This window comes from Rhodamnia argentea, chromosome 10, assembly GCF_020921035.1.
Source record: "Rhodamnia argentea isolate NSW1041297 chromosome 10, ASM2092103v1, whole genome shotgun sequence".
NCBI lineage: Eukaryota > Viridiplantae > Streptophyta > Magnoliopsida > Myrtales > Myrtaceae > Rhodamnia > Rhodamnia argentea.
This window is the reverse complement of record NC_063159.1, coordinates 13,746,609-13,769,757: the sequence shown is the minus strand read 5'-3', so window position 1 is coordinate 13,769,757 and position 23,149 is coordinate 13,746,609. Positions and strand designations below refer to the sequence as shown.

General features: G+C 41.6%; 3 protein-coding genes across 3 annotated transcripts; all 3 read left to right on the top strand.

The window, feature by feature from the left end:
* The first annotated feature begins 2,661 nt into the window (after positions 1-2,661).
* On the top strand, positions 2,662-6,458 carry LOC115732724 (receptor protein kinase-like protein ZAR1). Its single transcript, XM_030663413.2, is given in 4 exon segments — positions 2,662-3,619; positions 3,621-4,118; positions 4,120-4,159; positions 5,532-6,458. Coding segments are annotated over 4 exon segments (1,983 nt in total). The 5' UTR covers positions 2,662-2,818; the 3' UTR covers positions 6,176-6,458.
* An 8,107-nt stretch (positions 6,459-14,565) lies between these two features.
* Positions 14,566-17,830, top strand: LOC115728974 (transcription factor bHLH130). The gene is made up of 6 exons (XM_030659383.2): positions 14,566-15,520; positions 16,575-16,912; positions 16,998-17,168; positions 17,319-17,384; positions 17,463-17,531; positions 17,627-17,830. The coding sequence occupies exons 1-6, from the start codon at positions 15,040-15,042 to the stop codon at positions 17,693-17,695; spliced, it is 1,194 nt and encodes a 397-aa protein (XP_030515243.2). The 5' UTR covers positions 14,566-15,039; the 3' UTR covers positions 17,696-17,830.
* Positions 17,831-19,145: 1,315 nt separating this feature from the next.
* On the top strand, positions 19,146-22,168 carry LOC115731727 (ras-related protein RABA4d). The gene is made up of 2 exons (XM_030662403.2): positions 19,146-19,765; positions 21,434-22,168. Exons 1-2 carry the CDS (start codon positions 19,539-19,541, stop codon positions 21,870-21,872), a joined length of 666 nt encoding a protein of 221 aa, XP_030518263.1. The 5' UTR covers positions 19,146-19,538; the 3' UTR covers positions 21,873-22,168.
* The last annotated feature ends 981 nt before the right edge of the window (positions 22,169-23,149 follow it).

The following is a 23,149-nucleotide window of genomic DNA, read 5'->3' as shown; positions in this document are numbered from 1 at the left end:
ACGATTCTTCTTGCCCATCATGATGCTTCTATCTTGGCACAAGTCGGACCAGAGCGAGTCCAGGCTATCTGCTACTCAAACAAGACTTCACATCGAATCTCAGAGTTCTACGTCGTTTTCGATTCTCGAGTTTCACCTTTCAGAGCCTTCTCTGTGCTTTTGTACTTCAGGCTTCGTATCCCGGTGTTTTGGGATTACCGAATAGAAAATTCTTGAGAGCTCGATGGCTGATTTGCGAGTCCAAAGTGAGTTATCGTCGAGAATGAGAGAGCTTTGGTTCATTAGATGCTAGAGTTATCCAGCATGATTTGAAAACAGATTTAGAATAGAAATCCGTTATTTTGGTAACGTAATTTCATTTTTTTATTTTATTTTTGAAATGAATTTTTAGTCTAGAAATAGATTCGGAACAAAAATGAGAGCAAAATTTTCTACTTTTCTATTTTCGGAACAAACATGAGAGATAAAGTTTTTTTTTTTCATTGCTCACTCTCTCTCTCTCTCTGGCATGTGGTCTCCCTTCTCTCTCATCCTTGTAGCTAGCTACCATTTGTCGGTCTCTCGCCGCTGTCGGCGGCGACGACAGCCACAGTAAAAACTTTACGCTGTTATCGAGCGAATTTCTAATTCCGAAAAATACAAATTTTGTATTGCTGTTGAACGCCTTTTTCTGTTCAGAAACTCTTTTAGGAACAGAGATGGAAAAATCTGTAGCTTTCAAAAATGGAAAGGTTATCGTTTACATCCTCTTTAGTGACCTTGAGATTCCCCCGTATTATCTTTCGTTGAACACCAGGACCGATCTGGGCAGTCTGGCCTCTCTAGATCTATTGTCTCAATCCTTTGGCATTCAAAACGCGAAGACCCGAGAGTAATTCGAAATGAATCTGCAACGGCAGCTTTGCACCACGAGCAGAGCACACCAGCATGGATGGATGGATGATCCTCTGCTAAAATGATTTCTTCTGACACCCGTAAAAAGCAGAAAAAGGAAGCCCGACTTATTCGAGCACACTTTGTAACGAGTGGCCCAGAAAAAGCAGCACTTTTTTTTTTTTTTGGTTTTGTTTTTGGTCAAAAATTTTCCCGATTTGAAAGTTCCGGAAACCCCCCTACTTGTTAGCTTAGCCAAAAAAAAAAAAAAAAAAAAAAATCTTCTAGTTTCTTTCTTGTGGCCATAGTTGCTAACTGCATAAATCATGTCGTAAAGACCAAAAAATTATAAATCGATACATTCGTAATAAATTTATCTAAATTTATTTTTTTTTATCATGAAAAATCTTAAATTAATATACCTATGATGTATTTACTTTAAATTATTATTTTTAATCATTAAAAATCCTAAATTGCTAGATCTGTGATAAATTTATCATAAATTAAATTTCTTGACCATGAAAAACACTTTTTGAAAAATAATTATTTATATTACTTATAAAAATGAATGAATGAATTTTTTTTATCGCCTACAAAAATAATTAAGGCATAGAATTATTATCGATAATGAAAATATTTTTCGTTGATTATTTTTTTAAATGATATAAATATTAATTTTTTAAAAATATTTTCGAAATTACTCATTTTCGGGAAATGGATGCACCCCCCACAGTTCCTGTGCGGGGAGGTCTTAGAGGATCGTGTATCATGGAAGCTTCGGGTCCATAGTCGGAACTCCCCGAACGTTCCAGCGGGGAAGGCTTGTTTTAATGGAAATTCGTCACATCATTAGGGCTCCAAGCCACTTTCATAAGTCAACCGAGGATCAATTCATCTCTTCTTTTTCGGGAGTAGAAAGTAAAGTGTTGACTCTCGTGTTTTAAAATGGAAAAACGATTTTCGTAGCTTTAAAATTTCGAAATATTTTGATATAGTCGCTAATATCTTTGACGATATATCTCGGTAGATAGTAAGTGGCCAATTTATACAAGACTGGCGGGACTCGAACATTCGTCAATATTATGGCTGTCAAAAAAGCCTTGATTGGTTCGATCATATCCAACCCGACCTGAAAAAAAAAAACAGGTGTTTTGGGGTCGGATCTCAATATTGTTCGGGTAAATTGCTCTAACGGGTAGGGTATTTATGTTGATTAGGTTGCGGGTATGTTTGGATTATAATAACCGTACCCACACGGATACCCTCTCATTCTCAATATCTGTAGCACCTGTTCTTGAGTGGAAATGGCGAGTGTTGAACCAGACTCTTGCTGTGCCGTGCTTTTTTTCCGGTTCAAAAGAAAATGGAGGTTTTTTAAGATCCCACCGCTGTCGACCGTCGACCGCCTCTTCCTCCGCCTCCGCCGGCTACCCCGAAAAGATGCACAGGGACAACACCTGCCCAGTCGCCGGGCGGATCTCGTTTCGCTTGACGAACTGGGAATGTGTTTAATGTGAATGTCAGGATGTATTTTAATAAGAAGAATCCCGGCTACAAATCAGAAGTATCGTCGCTATGGGGGAGGAGGAGTAGGGTCGAGGTCGGAGGTCCTGGTCACGAGAATTCAAAACTCGCAACCCACGTTCTCTTTCTCTGCCGACCTCGTAGTCCGCAATCTCTCTTCTTATTAAAAGGTTCAAATCCAAACACTACCCTCCAACACCTCCCAACTCATTCTCCTCCACTCTCTCGTTCTTCTTCTTCTTCTTCGAGTTTGCGAGACTTCTTCTTCTTCAACTCTTCCCCTGTTTTTTCCTCTTTCTCTCTCTCTCTGCAACTCCTCGTTGCACCCAACACACCACATGCATGGACCATTAACAAATTAATCTCTCTCTCTCTCTCTCTCTCTCTCTCTCTCTCGGCACCCTTTATCCAATGCGACAAAATGCGCTTCTCAACACTGCCCACATCGCCGCTCCTCTTCCTCCTCCTCCTCCTCCTCTGCTTCCTCTCCCCGCCATCTTCCTCTGCTCTCACCCCCGATGGCCTCTCCCTCCTCGCCCTCAAGGCCGCCGTCGCCTCCGACCCTACCCGCTCCCTCTCCTCCTGGTCCGAGACCGACGTTAGCCCCTGCCGCTGGGCCGGCGTCGCCTGCTCCCGTGGCCGGGTCGCCTCCCTCTTCCTCGCTGGCAGGAACCTCTCCGGCTACATCCCCTCCGAGCTCGGCCTCCTCGGCTCTCTCAAGCGGCTCAACCTCGCCGGCAACAACTTCTCCAAGCCCATCCCCTCCCGCCTCTTCAATGCCACCTCCCTCGTCTCCCTCGACCTCTCCCGAAACTCGCTCTTCGGTCCGATCCCGACCCAGATCAAGGACCTCCGCAACCTCACCCACTTGGACCTGTCCTCCAACTCGCTCAACGGGTCGCTCCCCGAAGAGCTCGCCGAGCTCAGGAGCCTCTCCGGGACGCTGAACCTCTCTTACAACGGGTTCTCCGGCGATGTCCCGGCGTCGTACGGCCAGTTCCCGGTGATGGTGAGCTTGGACCTCGGGCACAACAACCTCACAGGCAAGATACCCCAGGTGGGCTCGCTGCTGAACCAGGGCCCCACGGCGTTCGCCGGGAACCCGGGGCTCTGTGGGTTCCCGCTCTCGGCGCCGTGCCCGGAGGCGCAGGATCCGAGGGCGTCTTCGGGGACGGAGGAACCCCGAGAGCCCGAAAACGAACCGCTTTCACGGCTCGCCAGGTAATGATGGGATGCATCAGAAGAGGAGCAATTCGTTAGTGATACCGGTTCTTTCCGGACTCTCAGTGATCGCAGGGGTGGTTTTCGCGTCATTGTGGTTCGTCCGGAGGAAACGGCGGAGGTTCGGGAGAGACCAAACGGGGAAGGAGAAGGCGACGGTGATTGTGGAGGAAGTGGCAGAGCTGGAAGGGCAAAAGGGCAAGTTCGTGGTGGTGGACGAGGGTTTCGATTTGGAATTGGAGGACTTGCTGAGAGCGTCGGCTTACGTGGTGGGGAAGAGCCGGAGTGGGATCGTGTACAAGGTGGTGGTCGGGCAAGGCAGCGGTGGCGGAGGGTCCACGGGGGAGGCAGTGGCCGTGAGGAGGCTGAGCGAGGGCGACGCAGGTTGGCGGTTCAAGGAATTCGAGTCCGAGGTGGAGGCGATCAGTCGGGTCAACCACCCCAACGTCGTCCGGCTGAGAGCTTATTACTACGCCAGCGACGAGAAGTTGCTGGTCTCCGGATTTCATCCGCAACGGCTGCTTGTACTCCGCATTACATGGTAACATTACATTCCTCCACACCTGTTCTCAATTTTCATGGCGTTTCTTGCTTGGTTGCGATTACGACTCACTGGGGTGTTTTGGTTTTCGGCAACTAAATTTAGCGCAATTACATCAGTTTGTGGATGATTCTCTGGCTCTACGCATGATGCTGCTTATGCATATAACGTATTCATCTGCTTGGCAGCGGTCCCGTAAAAATTTTACATGGTATCTTGAAGCTTTTAGTACAATTTTACAGTTAGTGCCAGCCTCGACTGATGCCGGCAATTATTTTGGTGTTGGCATTAGCAATGTAGTGTTGGACGCGTGTAATGGATGAATGTCTGTCATTGCTGCGAATTTTAACTTGGGTATCTTGTATGAGAAATGATCGGGACGTAAGTAGAAGACCGACTTATTGGTGCTAGTACCTTGGAAGACCTCGTTATCTGTTAGGTGCTTCTGTTTTATCCTTTTATTAGTTGGAATGCCATGTCCTCAGTCCTTCAACTGCATCTGCTATGGTCTCTCGCAATGGTTGTTTGACAAATCTGTGTTTAATGGCATGCCCATGGCTCTCAATCTCGATGCGAATATATTCCATTGAAAGAGGCCAATGATTTCATGCCACAATGTTGGAGAATGTTAGTATTTACGACAGCATTCTTTGTTAATCCAACTTATATTCTTTACAGGTCCTATTGATTTGAATGTCTTCAGAACGAATCACTGGCATTCTTTTGGTTTCATCTAAACAAAGATTTACCGTGTTCAAAAGGCAGCTCACCTTCATTTCCTTTGACTGTTTGCTCCACCTAAAGAACACGGGTGTAATAGCAGTGCATTTTCTGTGCTTTCTGTTGCTGCTAGGACATAAAAAGCTCAAGCCTCTCCTTGTAAAATGGCAATCACGAGAACTCATCTTTTCACCTCAGTAGGGTCAGGTTTTTGCTGGTGGCGACTATGAGAAAAGGTCGCCTGCATGATCCATCTCTCCCTTCATTTGAGTCTTTAAAGTACCTTTCCTGAAATTCTAACAACCATGGTTGATGCCAGTCGCATTTTGTTTGTAAGTGATGATGTGGATGTGTCACATGCCATTGACTCTCATCTAGGCAATAGCTAAAGATGCCAACTTTGTGAAAGCTAAAGATGCCGACTTGTGATCATGTTGTTTTGGATCTAACCTAAGTTTGCGCACTTTATGGTACACTTCTAGCTCTTTTCTCTCTCTCTGGACTCTAGCGAGTCGTCCATTTCCTGGCTGAACCGTATAGCATTGAATCTGTTTGTCGTGCAGTTGCATGAGATTTTCTGCTGCTAGTCATGTTTTTGATCAATGTCTTTAAGGTTGTAATAAAACCTTAGTTGCTCCAAATTTTTCCACAGGGGGACCATCTAAGAGCTCACCGCCGTTATCGTGGGCGTCGAGACTGAAGATCGCTCAAGGAACTGCGAGGGGCTTAACGTACATACATGAGCACAGTCCTCGGAAGTATGTCCACGGGAACCTGAAATCCACGAAAATCCTCCTTGACGATGAATTCCAGCCTTACTTATCCGGATTCGGTCTCCATCGTCTTATCTCGGGGACTCCAGGATTCGCTGCCTCATCGTCCAAGAAGCATGGCTCTAATAACCAAACCGTTTTAAGCTCCGCAATGGAGCTGAAGATGCCAGCTCCCTCGGTCACTTACTTGGCGCCCGAGGCCCGGGTATCTGGCACCAAGGTCACCCAGAAGTGCGACGTGTACTCGTTCGGCATTGTCCTGATGGAGATCCTGACAGGGCGGAAGCCGGACGTGGGGACGGAGAACGACGGGAAGGGCCTGGAGAGCCTCGTGAGGAAAGTGTTCCGGGAGGAGCGACCCTTGTCTGAGATAATAGACCCGGACCTCCTGCACGAGGTCCATGTGAAGAAACAAGTCGTCGCTGCATTTCACGTCGCGCTGAATTGCACGGAGCTTGACCCGGAGCTGCGTCCTCGGATGAGGATGGTCTCCGAGAGCCTGGACCGCATAAAGGTCTGGTGATGGCCGGGAGACGAAAGTGAAGTTGCAGAGCTTTGTTTCGAGTTCCTCAAGGAGCGTTTTAAGCTTCTGGATGTAGGAATCATCATTAGTGCTTTCTTCCTCGTTTGTAAAATCGGTAGCTGGATTTTTCCTTATGGAGGGTTTAACTTGTAGAAGAAGTGTGGTTCAATCCTAGGTTGACTGGGACCTTGGAGTGATTTTGTTGCGGGTCTTTTGCAGATATAATCAGCAGCGTTTTTGTTGGCTCCTGCTTCTTTGAGCAAACATTGGCATGATGGTATCTTATTTTGTACGGGAGTCAGAAGCCTTAAAACTTATGGCGCGGCGATACGTTCAGGTCGTAAAATTTTCGAAAAGTATAATTTTTTTTATCTAAAACTTATAAAAAAGTACAATAGAATTTTAATTTTTTTAAATTTTAGTTAAATATTAAAACCTATCAAATTGATAAAATTAAGTCTTTTCATTAATTGTATTTTTTAAAAGTTTAGATTAAGATTGTACTTTCATAATAAGTTTGAGGATTTGATTTGCCTTTTGAAAGTTTTAGAGATTGATTATATTTTCGTGATAAAATTTATGCCTTGGTTATACTTTTTAAAAAGTTTAGTACTCGATTGCATGCTTGTGATAAATTTTAAGGCACGCTTATCATTTTTTCTATTTTCACTTCTACGTTCTTACGTAGTTTTAAGTTTTAACCGAGAAAATTCGACTATTTATAGATGTACGTAGGAGGAGAGATCATTAGTCGCTCCCGGAGCAATGTCCACGTGGATGGGCCCGTCAATCCGGCATGACAACTCAGCGATACTGGGTGGCCCACAACTTTCGGGCGGCGGTTCTTACATTTTGAATTCCACCCGAATCCCATACACGAGTATGACCATGCGATTGGTCGTTGACTCCCCGAGCCCCAACCTCCCTCTTCTTCTCGGCCGTGGAGGAAGTGGCCAGAGTGAAACTGGGCTTGTTGCCAGCCGAGTGACTTCGCGGGCTTTCTAAGTGGGCCTGGCCCAGTGAAGATATATGGGCCTAGAGAAGCGGGCCCGGATAGAGCTGGGTTAAAAAAAAGAAGGCGAAGAGGAGAATGGAAGAAGCTCCTCCTTTTAGGCCTTTTTTTGTCCTTTTCCCCTGTTTTTTTTTTTACCCTCTCTTTTTGTGAAAGAAGAAGCAGAGCAGGGGCCCACAAGCTAAAAATAGAATGCCAAAAGGTGCAGAAAAAGAGGTCTCACGTGTCCCACTGTGCATCCACACAAAGCCCAAGACCCTCTGAATACAAACGGGATCCTCCCCCGCCTCTTTTCCTAATGGGGATTTTTCATTCGATATCCGCGCAGCATAAAAAAATAACAAAAATAATCAATCTTTTCGTATTATATGTAAACAGCTATATTAAAATAATGGGATCTTCTTATTAGACACGATTTGCGATAATGACCTGTTTTTTTTTTATACACCCAAGGATCGCGCTCGACTCTTTCGATGACTTGTTTTACTTCGTTTCTTCTTTTTTAATAAATAATAATGACATAAATAGCCCTTGAGTTTTAACTCGACATTCAACATGACCCCTGAACTTTAAATTTGACCAGTATAATCCTTGAACTTTAGCCCGGTGTATAATATAATCTGGAATTTTTTTTTAAATTTGATCAATATAGTCTCCGAATTTTCGGAACATGTTCAATTTAGTTCATGAACTGTGGAAAGAAGTTCAATGCAATCCTTTCATTAATTCAAGTTTAGGAATCGGGGATCATATTGAATAAATTGAAAGTTCGCAAAATATATTACGCATTGAGCTAAAGTTTAGAGGCTATATTACACATCGGGCCAAAATTTTAAAAAACTGTTCGTGTCAATTTTTTTTCCTTTTATTAGCACTGCGATGCGGCAACGTAGTGGTCCAAGATCGTGGGAGGGGGACCACTTGGGGCCCCCGATTAAAAGGAATCTTAAACTAGTTCGGATCGAGAAAGCGAGAGCTTAGGTTTTTAGTTGATCAGCGACATAAATTAAGCGAGTTTAGTCAAATTGATAAGGATTAAAGCCAGAATGACATCTTGTTAGGACGTGGGTGGGGGGCAGCATTATTTACTTTTGGTCTTGTCTGCATCCGGGGTTTGGTCCCCCAAAACGGAGGTGAGCGAGGGTGTCAACGCGTATCTTCTTCTTCTTCTTCTTCTTCTTTTTCTTTTTCTGCATGTAATTTCCTTTCAATTAGGATTATTCCGATTCGCTTTCCTTTTTGAGATGCGAATAGTCGCCTAAATTAATACCACAAAAAACTCTGAATTGATACTTACTAATAATTTACCTTAAATTAATTTTTTTTACCACAAAAAACCTTACACCGATATGCTTGTAACGGATTTACTCCGAATTAATTTTTCCGACCAACAAAAATCCCAAATCGATACAATTGTGACAAATTTACATCCAACGTTAAGTTGGGTTAATGCCACGAAAAACTCCAAACCGATACCCCGTGACTAACGGAAGGTAAAAATCTCAAACCGATATGTCCGTCAACCGTCACGTGTCATCTAACTTAGTAATTTTACAGTAAAATTTAGCTAAAACTATCGGATGATAAATTTGTCACGGTTACCGGTTTGGTTTTCTTATGATAAAAAAAATTAGTTTTGATTAAATTTATCATAAATATATTAGTTTTGGATGTTTTGTGATATTAATCCTAATTATTTTTGTTTTCCCAAAGAAAAGGAAAGGATCTTCTCTTTTTAACAGGGGATCCAAAGCTTGATTAGGAAGACCCCGTTATATGCTTGTTTCATCTGACGAAAAACTCGAAAATGGTAAGCTTCGGAGAAATGGAAGCAAAAATTCTGGTCCGGTTTGTGCTTTAAGCGTGTCTGCTAACGCGGGAACTCAAGAGAATTAAGTAGAACTATTGGTGCTAAATTTGCAAGGTACTGTTTGGTTTTCTTATGGTCCAAAAATTAGCCGTTTTGATTAAATGCGCACCTTATCCATAAATATGTTAGTTTAGGATATTTTGCGATATTAAAAGCTACTTGGGGCCCGATTTTTGGCCTTTCCCAAAGAAAAGGCAAGGACTTCTTAACCTAGGAGTCAAAGCTTGATTAGGAAGACCTCCAACCGAGATGTCGGGCGTAATGGATCACTGAAAAACTCCTAAACACCACCGCGCTAGCTTAAGGATCTCGAGGCGGAACCTTGAATTCAACCTGGGATGTGAGTCGAACTTGCACTCACGATTTGAGGCATCTAACCGTCGAGTTTGATTTTACAAGAAAATTTAACTAAAACTATTGGATGAATTAAGATTTTTAGAGTCTCGATTTCGATTTCTCTCAAATGGTCGAAAAAATTAGCTTTAGCTCTAAGTTTATCATAAATAGGTGATTAAGGATGTTTTGTGATATTAAGCCTAATTATTTTTGTTTTCCCAAAGAAATTGGAAAGGATCTTCTCTTTTAAAGATCCAAAGCTTCGACATTTTGAAGTGTAATCGGGTTAATTTCAGCGAAAAACTCAAACGGTACCTGATTAAATGGATTTTTAAAATCGCAACTAGTTCCCGCTAGCCTAATTTTCCAAGTGTATCTACCCACGTAATTTTACGTGAAAATCAAGACTAAAACTATCGGATGATAAATTTGTCACGATCCTTTGTTTTCTTATGGTCAAAAAAAAAGGTTTTGATTAAATTTATAATAAAAAAAATGTTAGTTTCGGATGTTTTGTGATATTAATCCTAATTATTTTTTGACACTTTTCCCAAAGAAAAGGATAGATCTTCGTATTTTGGAACCTTTCGGGGATCCAAACTTTTTTAGGCAAGACACCGTTATGATCTTATCCCTCATCATTTATAATTAAAATTTTAATATAAGGAGATGGAGCATTATTTTGAAAAAAAGTCCGGTTTGTGCTTTTCAACTCTACATAAATTAAAATAATTTAAAATAAATTAAAATTCAATTTTAAAAGTCTGCTGAAAACTAATTTTTCTGTAAATTAAAAATTTTATTTAAGGAAATGCACCTAACCAAAAACCAAAAAGGATATAAATGGGGAAATAAAAAATATTTATATTTTTAATTTAAGAACTTTAAGAAATAATTAAAAAGTCTAGGATTCGAAAATAGGGCTAAAATTTTGAAAAAAACTCCGCAGATGTCGGGGTTGTCCCTCCCCCCTCTTTTTTTCTTAAAAACATTAATTTTTTTGATTAAAGATCTTAAGCCTATTTTTAAATTCAAGTTAAATTTATATTTATATTTAAAAAATTAGTTTTTAGAAATTTTTTAAATCTAATTTATTTTTTATATTAAGGGACCTCTAATGCAGCATTTTTTTTCGAATTTTTAGCTATTTTATTTTTTATTCTAATTAGGCTTTATTTTTTATTTCCTAGCTATGTGTTTTCAAGGTTTATGTTTTTTACAATTAAGGAGGTTGAGCTGAACCCTGGACAGGGTTCCGTCAAAGAAATCTCGACATTTGGTGATTCTCCATTTTTCAGCCAAATTCAAATATGATTAAATTTTTTCGTCGCACTAGTTCCCGCGAAGTAAAAATCCAATACTACCCACGTAGTCGTGAAAATCGAGACTAAGTGTCTTAAACAAACTTAGACTTTATGTACTAATCCCACGTAGTGCAAATTCAAATAATCGGGAATTGACCGAATGAGTGATAACTTTTGGCTTCTTTTGCGTTTTTTTTCTCGTAATCAAGGGGGCGAAAGGGGTGGCACAAGAAAGAATGACAAACAAATGATCTTAGACAAATTCGACGCTGAAAAGCGGAAAACGACTTTTCAAACAATCGTAAGACGGTGACGTCACCGGCAAATGCGATAAACTGAAGGGAACGAATAATAATTACCCTTGCCCCTTTTTTGTCGGCTTTATGCCTTTTGCACGGGAAACACTATTTGATTATTTCTCAACCCCATTTTGCTCGACGCCTATGTTTTGCGCTCCATAATCACTATCTTGATTATTTTCCCTATTCTTTGCCATAAAATGTGATTATATAATTATTTGAATGCAAATCGGACAGGAAGTCCGGAAATTACGTCATGTTTTCGTTACGCCGTGAACCGTCGCAAATGGGTGAAATGCTTATTGGAACAAAAAATTTTAAAGGTACGAGATTTGAGCAATCACGATAAGTCGTTCTAAAAAATTCTAGGAAGGTAGAGATGGAAAAAAAGATTTGCGAGAATTTTTTTGTGCATGCTTCTTCATACCGGGCTATAAATCGAACAAAGCGTTTGACGGTCGATTGTTCATACTTCACCGGAACTAATCCCACGCAGTCAAATTCAGATAATGGGGAATGGACCGATTGTGTGAACTATTAAGAATCGTAGGCATTCACGATAGAAAGGGACGGCGGCGGGGGGGTGGCGCTGGGAAGGTGGGGAACGTGATCTTCTAAATACGACGCTGAAAAGCGGAAAACGACGGGGCGGGGAATCGGGTGCGACGGTGACGTCACCGGCATATGCGATAAACTGGGGTACGAATAACAATTACCCTTGCCCCTTTTTTGTCGGCTTTATGCCTTATCCACGGGCATCAATCAAAAAGAAATGACCGCACCCCAACCAGCTTGAAGGCGGAAAATTTTTAATAGCAAGATAACGATGTCGACAACCCCTTATACCATTGTCAAATGCCGAAAATTTTCAATAGTCAAACTGACAAACATTAGAATGATGTGCAAAAGTTATTCCAAAGACATAGGTCCACGTTAGTGCCGTGAACCCGTCGCAAGGGTGAAATGCTTAAACCAACGTGAATGCATCGATGAGTGAGCTGGCAAAAATCTATTCCATGTTTAACATGTCATCGAGAGTGGAGGCATATCCAAAATTGTGCACTCAAATTAAAAGAAGGTAGAGATTTGTAGTATATAAAAGGACGAGTTCGTTTGTCCATGCTTCCTGGTATCCGGCTATAAATCGAACAATGTGTTCGATGGTCGATTCCTCATATTCACCGTTAGAAATCATTGTTAAATATATGGGAAAAGGCTTATTAACGAACTATTGAGGATGTGCTTTCATATCAACAGGCATGATGACACTGTGGTCTAACCCCAATTGTTGTCAAACTTCTTTGGCAAACTGTGCAAGGTTCAAGTCTGGATTTGGTTGGCCATCTTGCCTCCTAGGTGACAATGTTGATCTTGCCCGATTACTTGTGCTAATCGACATGTTAGGCCCAATAGAAATATCTATTTGGTGGTACTAAATTACTAATGGACCCACTGGCTTTACATTTTTAATATTTGACTGTTGACTGGCATGTGGACTAGTCCAAATTATCGCTATCGGTATGGTAATTTTGACCAACATTAGCATGATTATCTCATTATTATGGCCTTGTTTAGAAAATCCAGACTTTTGTATAATTCTTACGGGGGTTTGACTACGTTGATCAACATTATTAAAATCAATAATGGGAAGGAACTAGTAACAAACCTTGTTACCATTGGTTATGATGTTGGTGGATTGGACTATCCTGGCCTCGATAAAGCGTCATTCACACCTTTAATGATATTAGGCTTGATCTCATTTGGTATGTGACTCACTATGTAATTGTTGGAAATATAGGCATAACATTTAAGGGTGTATGCTTCGAACAATCTGATGCTCATGGAAGAACACCATTGAGTTGAAATTTGGAAGCGAAAATACACTAATCCCTAAGATGAAATGAAAATAACTTCTTTAGGGCGCTTTATAGTAATTACCCTCATTTGGAAGGCAAAAGATTCGAATAAAAACTATCATCACCGATTTATGGCACTAGATTACTGTTGCCAATAGCATTGTCGAACTCTTAATGTTTCTAATTATTGCCATCGTAGTCTCTTCCGAAAGGTGGCGATAAAAGCCCTTTTCCCACTTGGCATGTTAAAAATTTTTCCAACTCAAAAAGTGCAAAATGCTTTTTATAATATAGATGAATTGGTGAGTGAATCGAAAGAGATTGTGAAGAGTCCTTTATTGATTTCAAATAAAAAAATAAATGACAAAATATTTTAGAGAATTGAAACTAGAGGCACCATATTTTTGCATGAAAAATATTTTTAACACATTAGAAAATCTTCACCCTTTTTGAGATTTTGTATTGATTGGGGTTGTATAAAGAGTATATTTGGGGTATTTACAATCCTCCACCAAGTGTTTACAAAATGGAAGTTACATATGTATAATGGTTATTGATAAAGGGAAATAGACATTCACGAATCCTATCAATGGTTACAGAGAATTCGTATTATCTAAGAAAATTGTGTCAAACACGATAAGTAACATTTTTGAGTATATCACTACTTCGCAATTACATTTCGATGGCTTTGTTATTGTAAGTCCTTCTCTGATAACTGATATTTGTTATAGATTTCAATTTTATCACGATTATGGATTCTTTTCAAGTTGTTCATAACTTGTTGTAATTGTGCCATCATTAAATTTGTTACAACAATTAGCCATGCCAATTTTCTATGCTTGTAACAATTTACTCAAAGAAGACACCATTTTTAAGTGTCAACGGAAATATATACTTAAAAACGAAATTACTAATGCCTTTGATTTTACATATCTCTCTTCTCTAATTCGGAAAAAATAAATTCCCCCTATCGACCACAACATCCGGCCACGATGGAGAAGGGCTTACTACTTAGATGTTTGTAGCAATTTTCAACAATACCATTGTGACCGTTACAACGGGTTGTTAGTGAGGCTCATCTTGAACTTAAAAATAAAAATCAATGAGTTATAAGTCACTAAAATATACAATTGATCCTCATTATACAGCATATTCGATGTTAGATTTTGTATTTTCACCGAAGACCCTCACTCTTCTCTCTCCCGCCCCTTGCCAATGTGAGGTTCGAATAAGGCTCCGTTGGTGTTAGCACGGTCGAAGGCGGAGAGATTAGCATTGGCGATGATAATAGCAAGGATGGAGGCGTTACTTGCAAATTAGACATCTAATTATAGAAACTGTGGGAGAGAAGTACGTGAAAAGAAAAGAAGAAGAAGAAGAAGGAGGAGGAGGAGGGAATAGTAAGAAAAGGAAGAAAAGGATGAGAAAAGGGAAAACATGGTGAGATGTATAGCAATCATTCGTTCATTTAAATGCCGTAACGTATCTTATGTAATAATTGTGAAGCTTTAATCCATAACACCAACTATTTTCCGGAAATGATAATTCGAAACAGATCATGGGTGAGATTTTTCTTCTCACAAAGAGGAAATAAATTGGGAAAGATGGTAATTTTTGTTGATCTCATATCTATCGAAGCGGGTGATCTTCATTTTGACTGTCGGAATTTTTAAGCTCTCTCGTTCTGACAGGACTTGCCATTAAAGGAAAATAACCAGACAACCATCGCCTCTCTCTCTCTCTCTCTCTCTCTCCTGTCAAAACTGTCTCTCTCGCTAAAATCTGCTCTGCCCTCGACGAGATCTTCCCTGCTTCTGGCGCTACTTTCGCACCGATCCCTCCTCCATTTTCATTCCCAACCTCCACCGTTTTAAAACTCCGGCTCTGCTCTTGGACATCACAGTCTCTGTCTGATCAGCTCGCGCCTGGGTTCCTTCCTCCTGAAGATCTTATCCTCATCCCGCTTAGAAATCAAGCTATTAATCCCCTAAGATTTCCCCGTGATAGCGAGATAAAAATTCTCTGGGAATTTTTGCATCGCAGTGAAGCGACCGGGGTATATAGTATATACAATAATTCCCTTAGCATCTCGCCACTGTTATATTTGCCCCCCGTGTCCGCAACAGGTTCCGAAGAAGAAACAGAGGGAGAGAGAGAGAGAGAGGAGAGGTGTTCGTTTGTCTCCACATGGATTCGAGTAACCATCAAAGCTACAACCAGAGTCAACCCTCGAGTTACGGGTTGCTTCGTTTCCGCACGACTCCGAGCTCGCTCCTCGAGGATTTCGCTGAGGGTGGAGCGATTAAGGTCGGTTTGTCTGAAGGGTATGAGGCTGACAAGTTCAGCTCCAGGTTCTTGGGTTACGGCGGCAACTGCCGCGGGTCGGGTTCGCCATCTCTCCAAGTTTTCGACGAAAAGTCTCCGCCTTCCACGGCGGCGGAGGCGGCGGTCGGGAGCTTTGCAAACTCGCCCCGCGGTGGGTATGCTCTGCCGCCTCAATATCCGAGGCAGAGCTCCGGTATGAGCTCTTCCGCCATGGATAGCTCGTATGGCGTGCTGAGCTCAATGGCGACGGATCGCCACACCCAGGTGAAGCCTGGCGATTCAAGTATCGCGAGGCAGGGTAGCTCTCCTTCTGGACTCTTCTCTGATCTCTCTGCTCAAAATGGTAAAAGCGCGGTTCCCTTTTTCTTTTATCTCTTCTTTGTACATAGTGGAGGGACTATCATTGGCAACTTTGTCAAGGTTTTCTTACGTGGAAAGCATGGTAAGTCTCAAAAGTGTAAGCAAGGCGAGAAGATAACATAACTCTCTATTGGCATTAGAGGTTTCGGCCGTATTTCGTGAAAGATGCTTCATTGATGTCCAAGTTTTTCAAACATTTTTGTGACAGCAATTTCAAGACATAGTTCAGGAGAATGTTGTACTAGACAGCAAGTTTCCGCCTTCTCTGTCTGAAGGGGTTCGACCGTTCTTCTATCTGAAGTAGTTCCTGAGGAAGTAGAGTACACGCTTTCCTCTTGCTCATGTCAAATAACTTACCCTTCACTGGATGACAGGAAGTAGTTGTTCTTGTCTTGGGAGTTAGGAGAGTGACTTAGGGCCACTAGACACAGCTTTTTATCAATCTCGACAGAGCTGATGGCAGTGCAATATGTAACTAGATGTTTTAGAGGACTGGCCAGGTAAAGGAAGATTATTTTGAATCGAGTGTCGCAAGTGAAAGTTCAAGAGTAACGTCAGTGCTGTATGTTGATTGTGATTTCTAATTCTATTTTCTTCGCGTCAGAATGCTTTGTCATTTCTTTCCTAAGTTCCTTGTGAATAACAGAGCATAAATTATTCAATCATGAAGCAATGTTACCAAACAATTAGCGAGATATGCAATCCCCAGATTCATGTTGTTCAAGATCAATCTGAAGAAAAAAGGAAAAGGAATTACAGAACGCGGGGTTTCAAGTTCGTACTGAGTCCATTAATCAGTATTGATTAGGCCGTGCAAATGAATATGTTATTGGTTTTTGCCAACATCTGTGTCATGCCCAGTGTCTTACATTCTAGCCCTAGTTAAGAAGACTGTCAGTGTAATGGAATATTTCCTTTTCTTTATAGGATGTTGTAGGTGATGAAAGTCTATGTACTACCATTCAGAATTACATTAAGATTCTTGCAGAAGGAGCACTACTTAGAACTGAGTGTAGGAAGTTTCTTAAACTTTGCAGGCTTTCCTGCGATGAGAGGTACTACAAACTATAGAGTGGGGAATGGAGTCAACGGAGAAGCAAGTCCTTCGAGAAGCAAGTTGAATGGTCAGATGAGCGTCTCATCTGGGTTATCTTGTTCCTTGGGGGTTTTGTCACAGATTTCAGAACTTGGAAGTGAAAGCTTTGGAGCACAGAGTCCTGATGCTGCAAAAATAGGGATTGGCAGTGGCACTAGCCGGTTTCACGGCTCTGGATATCTATTCAATTCTTGGAGTGATTCCTCAAATTTCTCACAGAATTTTATGGGCCTGAAGAGAGATGAAGAAAATGGTCTGAAAAAATTTTCTGGTGATCAGGCAAGATTTGACATAGTAGATATTGTTTGCCTATCCTTAGTTGCTTTTCTAAAATCATATCTGAATGTTGGTATTTTGGAATCAGAATGGGAATCCAGGTAATCAGGTTCACCTGCTGTCCCATCATCTAAGCTTGCCGAAGACTTCATCAGAGATGGCTGCTGTAGAGAAGTTCCTGCAATTCCAAGATTCTGTCCCATGTAAAATCAGAGCGAAGCGGGGTTGTGCCACTCATCCTCGAAGTATTGCTGAAAGGGTAAAGTTCATTCCATGTCCCGGACCCTTCTATATCTTCTTAACTGACATCATTTCTTCGGTTGATGAACATATGCTACTATGGAATTTAATATGTTTCCTGAGTTCTTGGTGTGTGAATTACATGGTTGTTAACATCTAAATAGTCCAGGTGCGAAGGACAAGGATAAGCGAAAGAATGAGAAAATTGCAAGAGCTGGTGCCGAATATGGACAAGGTAGATATTTTCTTCGAATGAGTTACTGATGAAATTAATGTGTTGCAGAACTCATGAAACTCTGATCTTTATTGGCAGCAAACGAACACGGCCGACATGCTAGATCTGGCTGTTGATTACATTAAGGACCTGCAGAAACAGTTCAAGGTAATGAAGAACGAGTTGATCATGGAGCCGAGACTTGGCACTTTCTCTAGAGCACTTTGATACTAATGCCTGAACATATACGTCTCCTTCTGCAGATACTCAGCGACAACCGAGCAAATTGCAAATGCCTAAGTATGCAGAAGCCATCCAACCAAATTATCTGACGTTCTTCTGTAGGTGTAAAGATAGAGAGAAAGTTAGGAAAGTAGATTTCGTTCCATACTAGTACTGGAAACAGAACTGTAGGAAGGAGCGCAAGACAGTTCCTTTTTCCTACTATTGTATTCTAAGAATGTTTGCCGAAGTGCCTCCTTAAATGTTTTTGATTTTGTTAGCTTAACATAAGCTTCAGAGGTCCCAAGATAAGAAGATGGCAGGACATGGTTGTGCCCAATCCGCACATGAAATGTTCATGTTTCATTTGAATGGTGAGTTCTTACAGATATGCTCGGTGCAATGGAAGGCTAGTTATTTAATGAAAGCCTTTTTCAATTGCTGTCTGAATCACTGGGGAATCTGCAGCAGCCTTTACGACGGATTCGGCACGGCAAAGTAGGCGGGCCGATCCAAGATGAAAATATGGCATAGGTAGTCGTAAGCCGTTGGATACGATTGGCCAAAATCTGCCTGGGGCATAGCTTGCTTCCTTTCTTAAATGAGCCCCTGTGTCTGTTGTAATTAATTCACTGAGAAGGCCAATGAATGCTATTTGATAGTTTTACCTGAATGCACCAGTGGTCTGCTATTTCTGAAGGGAAGGTTGTCCCCACCCCGTGATAATTTCTTCCAGTCTCGTTTTCTGTCTTTGGTAAATTTACTGAGCGCTATAGTCTAGTCATAGCGATCATCACAATACACCAATATATTTCAAAAGACAAAATAGTCCCAAAACACTTTCATCTAGGATATCAATGCCAACAACCCGACAAAGTCACACCAGGACGCAATCCAACAAAACGATATCCATATTCAAACACTTATATTTAATTTAATACGAAAATTAATATCAAAGCAGGCAGGGGCCACGCGAGATTGAAAGAGAAGGAGCCAAAAGGGTTATATCTAAACGGTAAATCCATTACGACCATTTAACACCTTTATTCAAACCTTTATAATATAATTAATCATATAAAACACCACATGAGTTAAAAAAATAGACCATTTAACATGTCTAAATCAACCAAAAGGCGAAGATTACAAAAATACTCAGTGGACCATTCCTTGTGACCGTCCCAACATGTGCGACTACAACGGACAACACGTGATCATAATGTAGTTATGATCATGCACTCGTAACTCGTCCACCTCAATACCGCGTTTTTGGGACGCTATTCATCTAAGAGGTATATATAAACACTATTAGTCTTTGCTGCACAGATTTATAAAGCATCTGTTGCAAAAATCACCTTCATCGCCATTTCATTTAAGTAATCCCGATTTTAGTAACTAATCATCTATCTAAATCACGGTGACTTAAAAAAAAAAAAAACCCCACTTGTTAGGAATGGGAATTGCAACAGCCCAATCATACACCGTTGGCTGCCTTGATCGATCCGGGACTCAGATAGACATGAGCGCACCCAAACATTTCTCAGACCGAGAGAAACCGTTAAGAGGGACCCGCATTGGCCGTTGGTCCTCCCTCCCTCTCTCTCTCTCTCTCTCTCTCTCTCTCAAACTTTTTTCCTCCATTGCACTTCCATTTTGTGTCCTCTCGAGCTCCCATGTCCGAGACATCGCAACAGCAATTTCTGAACCAGACGATCCTCCATAATCTCCTCTCTGAGCCATCCACATCGCGAGCACGCCTAGACCCATCCACAGACGAAAAATTTCGGATCAAATCGGTCCATGGATGCAACCCCGGAAGCAAATCAGATTCGCTACCAGCTTCGTCGGCAGCCGATCAATGATCCGATTCGCTTGGGCTAGGGTCTCGTAGCTCCACCGATTAACACAATTTTCTTCGGTGAAGACGACAGCGGGGTTCGATTTCGGGGCTAGAGAATGTCTAATCTGTATGGAGATTACAACCAGAAGATCGATTACGTGTTTAAGATCGTGCTGATTGGGGATTCAGCGGTGGGGAAATCCCAGCTCCTGGCTCGGTTCGCGAGGAACGAGTTCAGTGTCGAGTCGAAGGCCACCATTGGCGTCGAGTTCCAGACGAAGACGCTCGTGATCGATCACAAGACGGTGAAGGCACAGATATGGGACACTGCGGGTCAAGAGCGGTGAGGACACCTTCACATTCACTTATGACCCCCCCACCCCCCCCCCTCCCTCCTCCTCCTCCTCACTGTGTGGATTTGAATATTTTTTACGTTATCAGTCCATTTGCCTACCGGTTGAGAAGAAACATCAATCTGTGATGTGTCCTGCTCTGTGCTTATGTATCCTGTTCGGAAATGCTGGTCATTTTCTTAGCCCAGAATAGATGGAGGCGATGGGATCGGCAAAAATATAGTGTTTTTCGCTGGCTGAGGTTTTACTAGTTTTGAGTCCTCTGGATTTCTGCTGTAGGACGTTTAGGCCATGAAGATGAATAGGAAAAGCGAGCTTATTCTTGCTTTGAAAAAAAAAAAATTGGCGAGCAACTAGGGTGAAAAAATATGCTCACTGAAGAAGGATTTGGTGACGGCTTCTTGGATATGAAATAGCACATCACCAATTGTAGATGGTAACTGGGTGGCCTTTGTGTCTGCCAACCTGTGATCGACCTTCTCGATTGGGATGGGACTTGTCGTTCTGGCCATCTGGGACGATTCTGAATGAGTTAATGGTGCAAGGATTCTCGTGATCTCCGATCTCCATTAGTGTGAGACATGCTCCAATTTCTGTCTAAATCCCATAGATGTAAGAGATCGTCGGTCCTTTTTCCCTTTAAATAAGGTGGGATGGTCTCTAAGCGAGATGTTTTATCACATTGCTGAGTGAAAGTCTGGATTTGGGCCTTTGGCTGCCTTTCCGGCATTTATTTTGGCTTTATTACGACGAGGCTGTTGTCTTGACAAGATTTCACAGGTGGTGCATTTCATTTTCCTCAGTAGCTAACAGTCTCCATGTTGTTGCAATTATATTTTGTCCGATGAAAATTCCAAGTTGCCCAAGTACAATCCATCAACTTGCCTCATGATGTTCATCTGGTGCTCTGATCATAATCCTTTAAGCGGTATTCCTTAATGTAGATGGTTGGTCGATCCCGATCCCTATATTGGAATTGGCTCGTCCATGGAACAAAAGGTGATTCCTAGTCATCCAGTGGCAGACTCGCAGTCGCATTTGCCCTAAACCACAATCTCTCTTCTTCTGTCATTTGGAACTTTGGATCAGCTAAATCAAGCTATAGGAATTCTGTACCTCTTAGTGCTACAGTTCAATTTCAGTGACCTTTTAGTTTAAGTAGCAAGGGAAGAAGCGCTTGGGAAAAATCAGGACGGCACACCATTACGAAGATTGATCGACTCAGAATTCATCCAGCAGGACATGTTTATTTGTTTGGTGGATGAGTATAATGAGACCGAGGTAGTTCTTGAAGTCTGCAACCTGCCTTTGTGAGATAAAACCTTTACTGCTACATCCATTCATTGAAGAGTTGAGCATTGAGGGGTAGATCCCCCTTAAGAGAAGGCTAAAAGAATTTCAAGGCCTTCCTTAGCATTTGTTGAATTTCTCTAATGAAGTTCATCCAGGACTTCGATACTCTGTGCTCTTGTTAGCATTAGATTAGCATGTTGTGCTAGGCAGCCGTTCTAAGCTTTTAATGGTTTGCTTTTAGTCCCGAATTGAACATAATGAACCCCATTTAAGCAATTACCCCAGCCTGACACTTTTTCAGTCAAGTGGTTTGAGTCATCTGTCATTTGTTGTTCATAGCATTTTCGTGATCTATGCTTCCACAGGTACCGAGCAGTGACGAGTGCATACTACAGAGGTGCTGTTGGGGCGATGTTGGTATATGACATGACCAAGCGCCAATCTTTCGACCACATGACTAGGTGGCTGGAGGAACTGAGAGGTCATGCTGACAAGAATATCGTCATCATGCTCGTTGGCAACAAGTCCGACTTGGGCAGCCTACGGGCTGTCCCAACGGAAGACGCCCAGGAGTTTGCCCAAAGAGAGAGCCTATTCTTTATGGAGACATCGGCTCTCGAGGCAACCAATGTTGAAACTGCATTCCTGACAGTTTTGACAGAGATATATCGGATCATTTCCAAGAAGACCCTTAATGCAAGCGATGAATCGGATCCTGGTCTTCTTAAAGGGACGAGGATTATAGTCCCTGGACAGGATGGGGATGCCGGCAGAGGAAAGGGCGGGTGCTGCATGTCGTCCTAATCTTCTTCGTTCAGATTATATTTCTTTTCGGCAAGATGATCTTGAGATCAACATTTGCTTTAGAATTCCATCCTTTGTATGTAGTAGCCGTCTTGTATTCTTTAGCATCGGTAATTCTCATCTACGCTTCGTGTAGCGAAACGATTTTTGCAGAGAAAGGGTAGCTGATGAAATTAAGGCTCGAGACTGAAACTCCAGGTTTTTCTGGTACCGTGACCAAGTGAAAATGCTTCGGATGAACTATACCAGAAAGTGACTGGATCGGGCAAGTTCCTTTACAAACAAGTTTGATTGAACCCTTATAGTGCAGAGTTTTAATGGCTTATCTTGAACATCACGTCCTTCTTTACGCCCTCCTTGTGAGTACTGCGAATCTTCAACATGGGCACTCAGAATTTGTACTGGTGTTTCTGTGGCACACCCACTTGAAAACGGGAAAATTACCAAAAAAATTTTACATACCTAATGCAATTATGTCAATTTAGTTTTAATTTTTTTTTTCAATTTAGTTCTAAACTTTTTGCATTTGTACTAATTCAGTTCTATCCGGCCAACTTTGGCTGGTTGGCATTGACGTTCGATGGGCCGGAGGAGGAAGGAGGAGGAAAAAAGGAAAAGAAAAAAAGATCGAAAATATTAAAAAAAATATAAAATATTAAAATAAGATTAAAAATTGTCACGTCAATGCTAACGTCAAATGCTAGAAGTTGGGAAGAAAAAAAATGAAAAATATTAAAAAATTATTAAAAGTTATGTACGTCGATCGGCAAAGTTAACCGGATAGATTTTTTTTGATGACGATAGATTGAATTGATGCAAATACAACAAATTTGTGACTGAATTGACAAAAAAGAATTAAAATCGAATTGCTATGTGTTTAGAACTTTTTTGATAATTTTTTACTGGAAAACTCATTGTTGTTGGGTTAGTGTAGTTTCGTACCACTTCCTCCTGTCACTTTAGGCAGAAAATTAAAGGATCGTATAGTGTTGATCACGTATTCCTATTTTTTGGGCTAGTTATTTTCTTTTGGGAGGATAATAGATATAGCTAAAGCTTGACGAAATTGAAGAAGAGAACGAGAACGCAAGAGAGAATGTACGGAGAACGCGATTTCACCGTCGCTTTATGCGGAGGAAGCAAAGGAAGATCAAAATATGAAGACAAAAGGCGATGGGAGCACTTAGTTCGTGTGAAGCAACCGCGTCGTAACGATTGATTTGGATAGGTCCAACATGGAACTGAATCTCCAGTTAGATTTCGAACTCGTCGTCGAT

What these genes read in the sequence shown, in the direction of transcription:
- LOC115728974 (XM_030659383.2), top strand. Translation starts at nt 15,040, where the DNA reads ATGGATTCGAGTAACCATCAAAGCTACAACCAGAGTCAACCCTCGAGT. An exon ending in TGATCTCTCTGCTCAAAATG is followed by an intron (nt 15,521 to 16,574) that starts GTAAAAGCGCGG and finishes TAAACTTTGCAG; the next exon opens with GCTTTCCTGCGATGAGAGGT. An exon ending in CTCGAAGTATTGCTGAAAGG is followed by an intron (nt 17,169 to 17,318) that starts GTAAAGTTCATT and finishes TAAATAGTCCAG; the next exon opens with GTGCGAAGGACAAGGATAAG.
- LOC115731727 (XM_030662403.2), top strand. Translation starts at nt 19,539, where the DNA reads ATGTCTAATCTGTATGGAGATTACAACCAGAAGATCGATTACGTGTTT. An exon ending in GACACTGCGGGTCAAGAGCG is followed by an intron (nt 19,766 to 21,433) that starts GTGAGGACACCT and finishes ATGCTTCCACAG; the next exon opens with GTACCGAGCAGTGACGAGTG.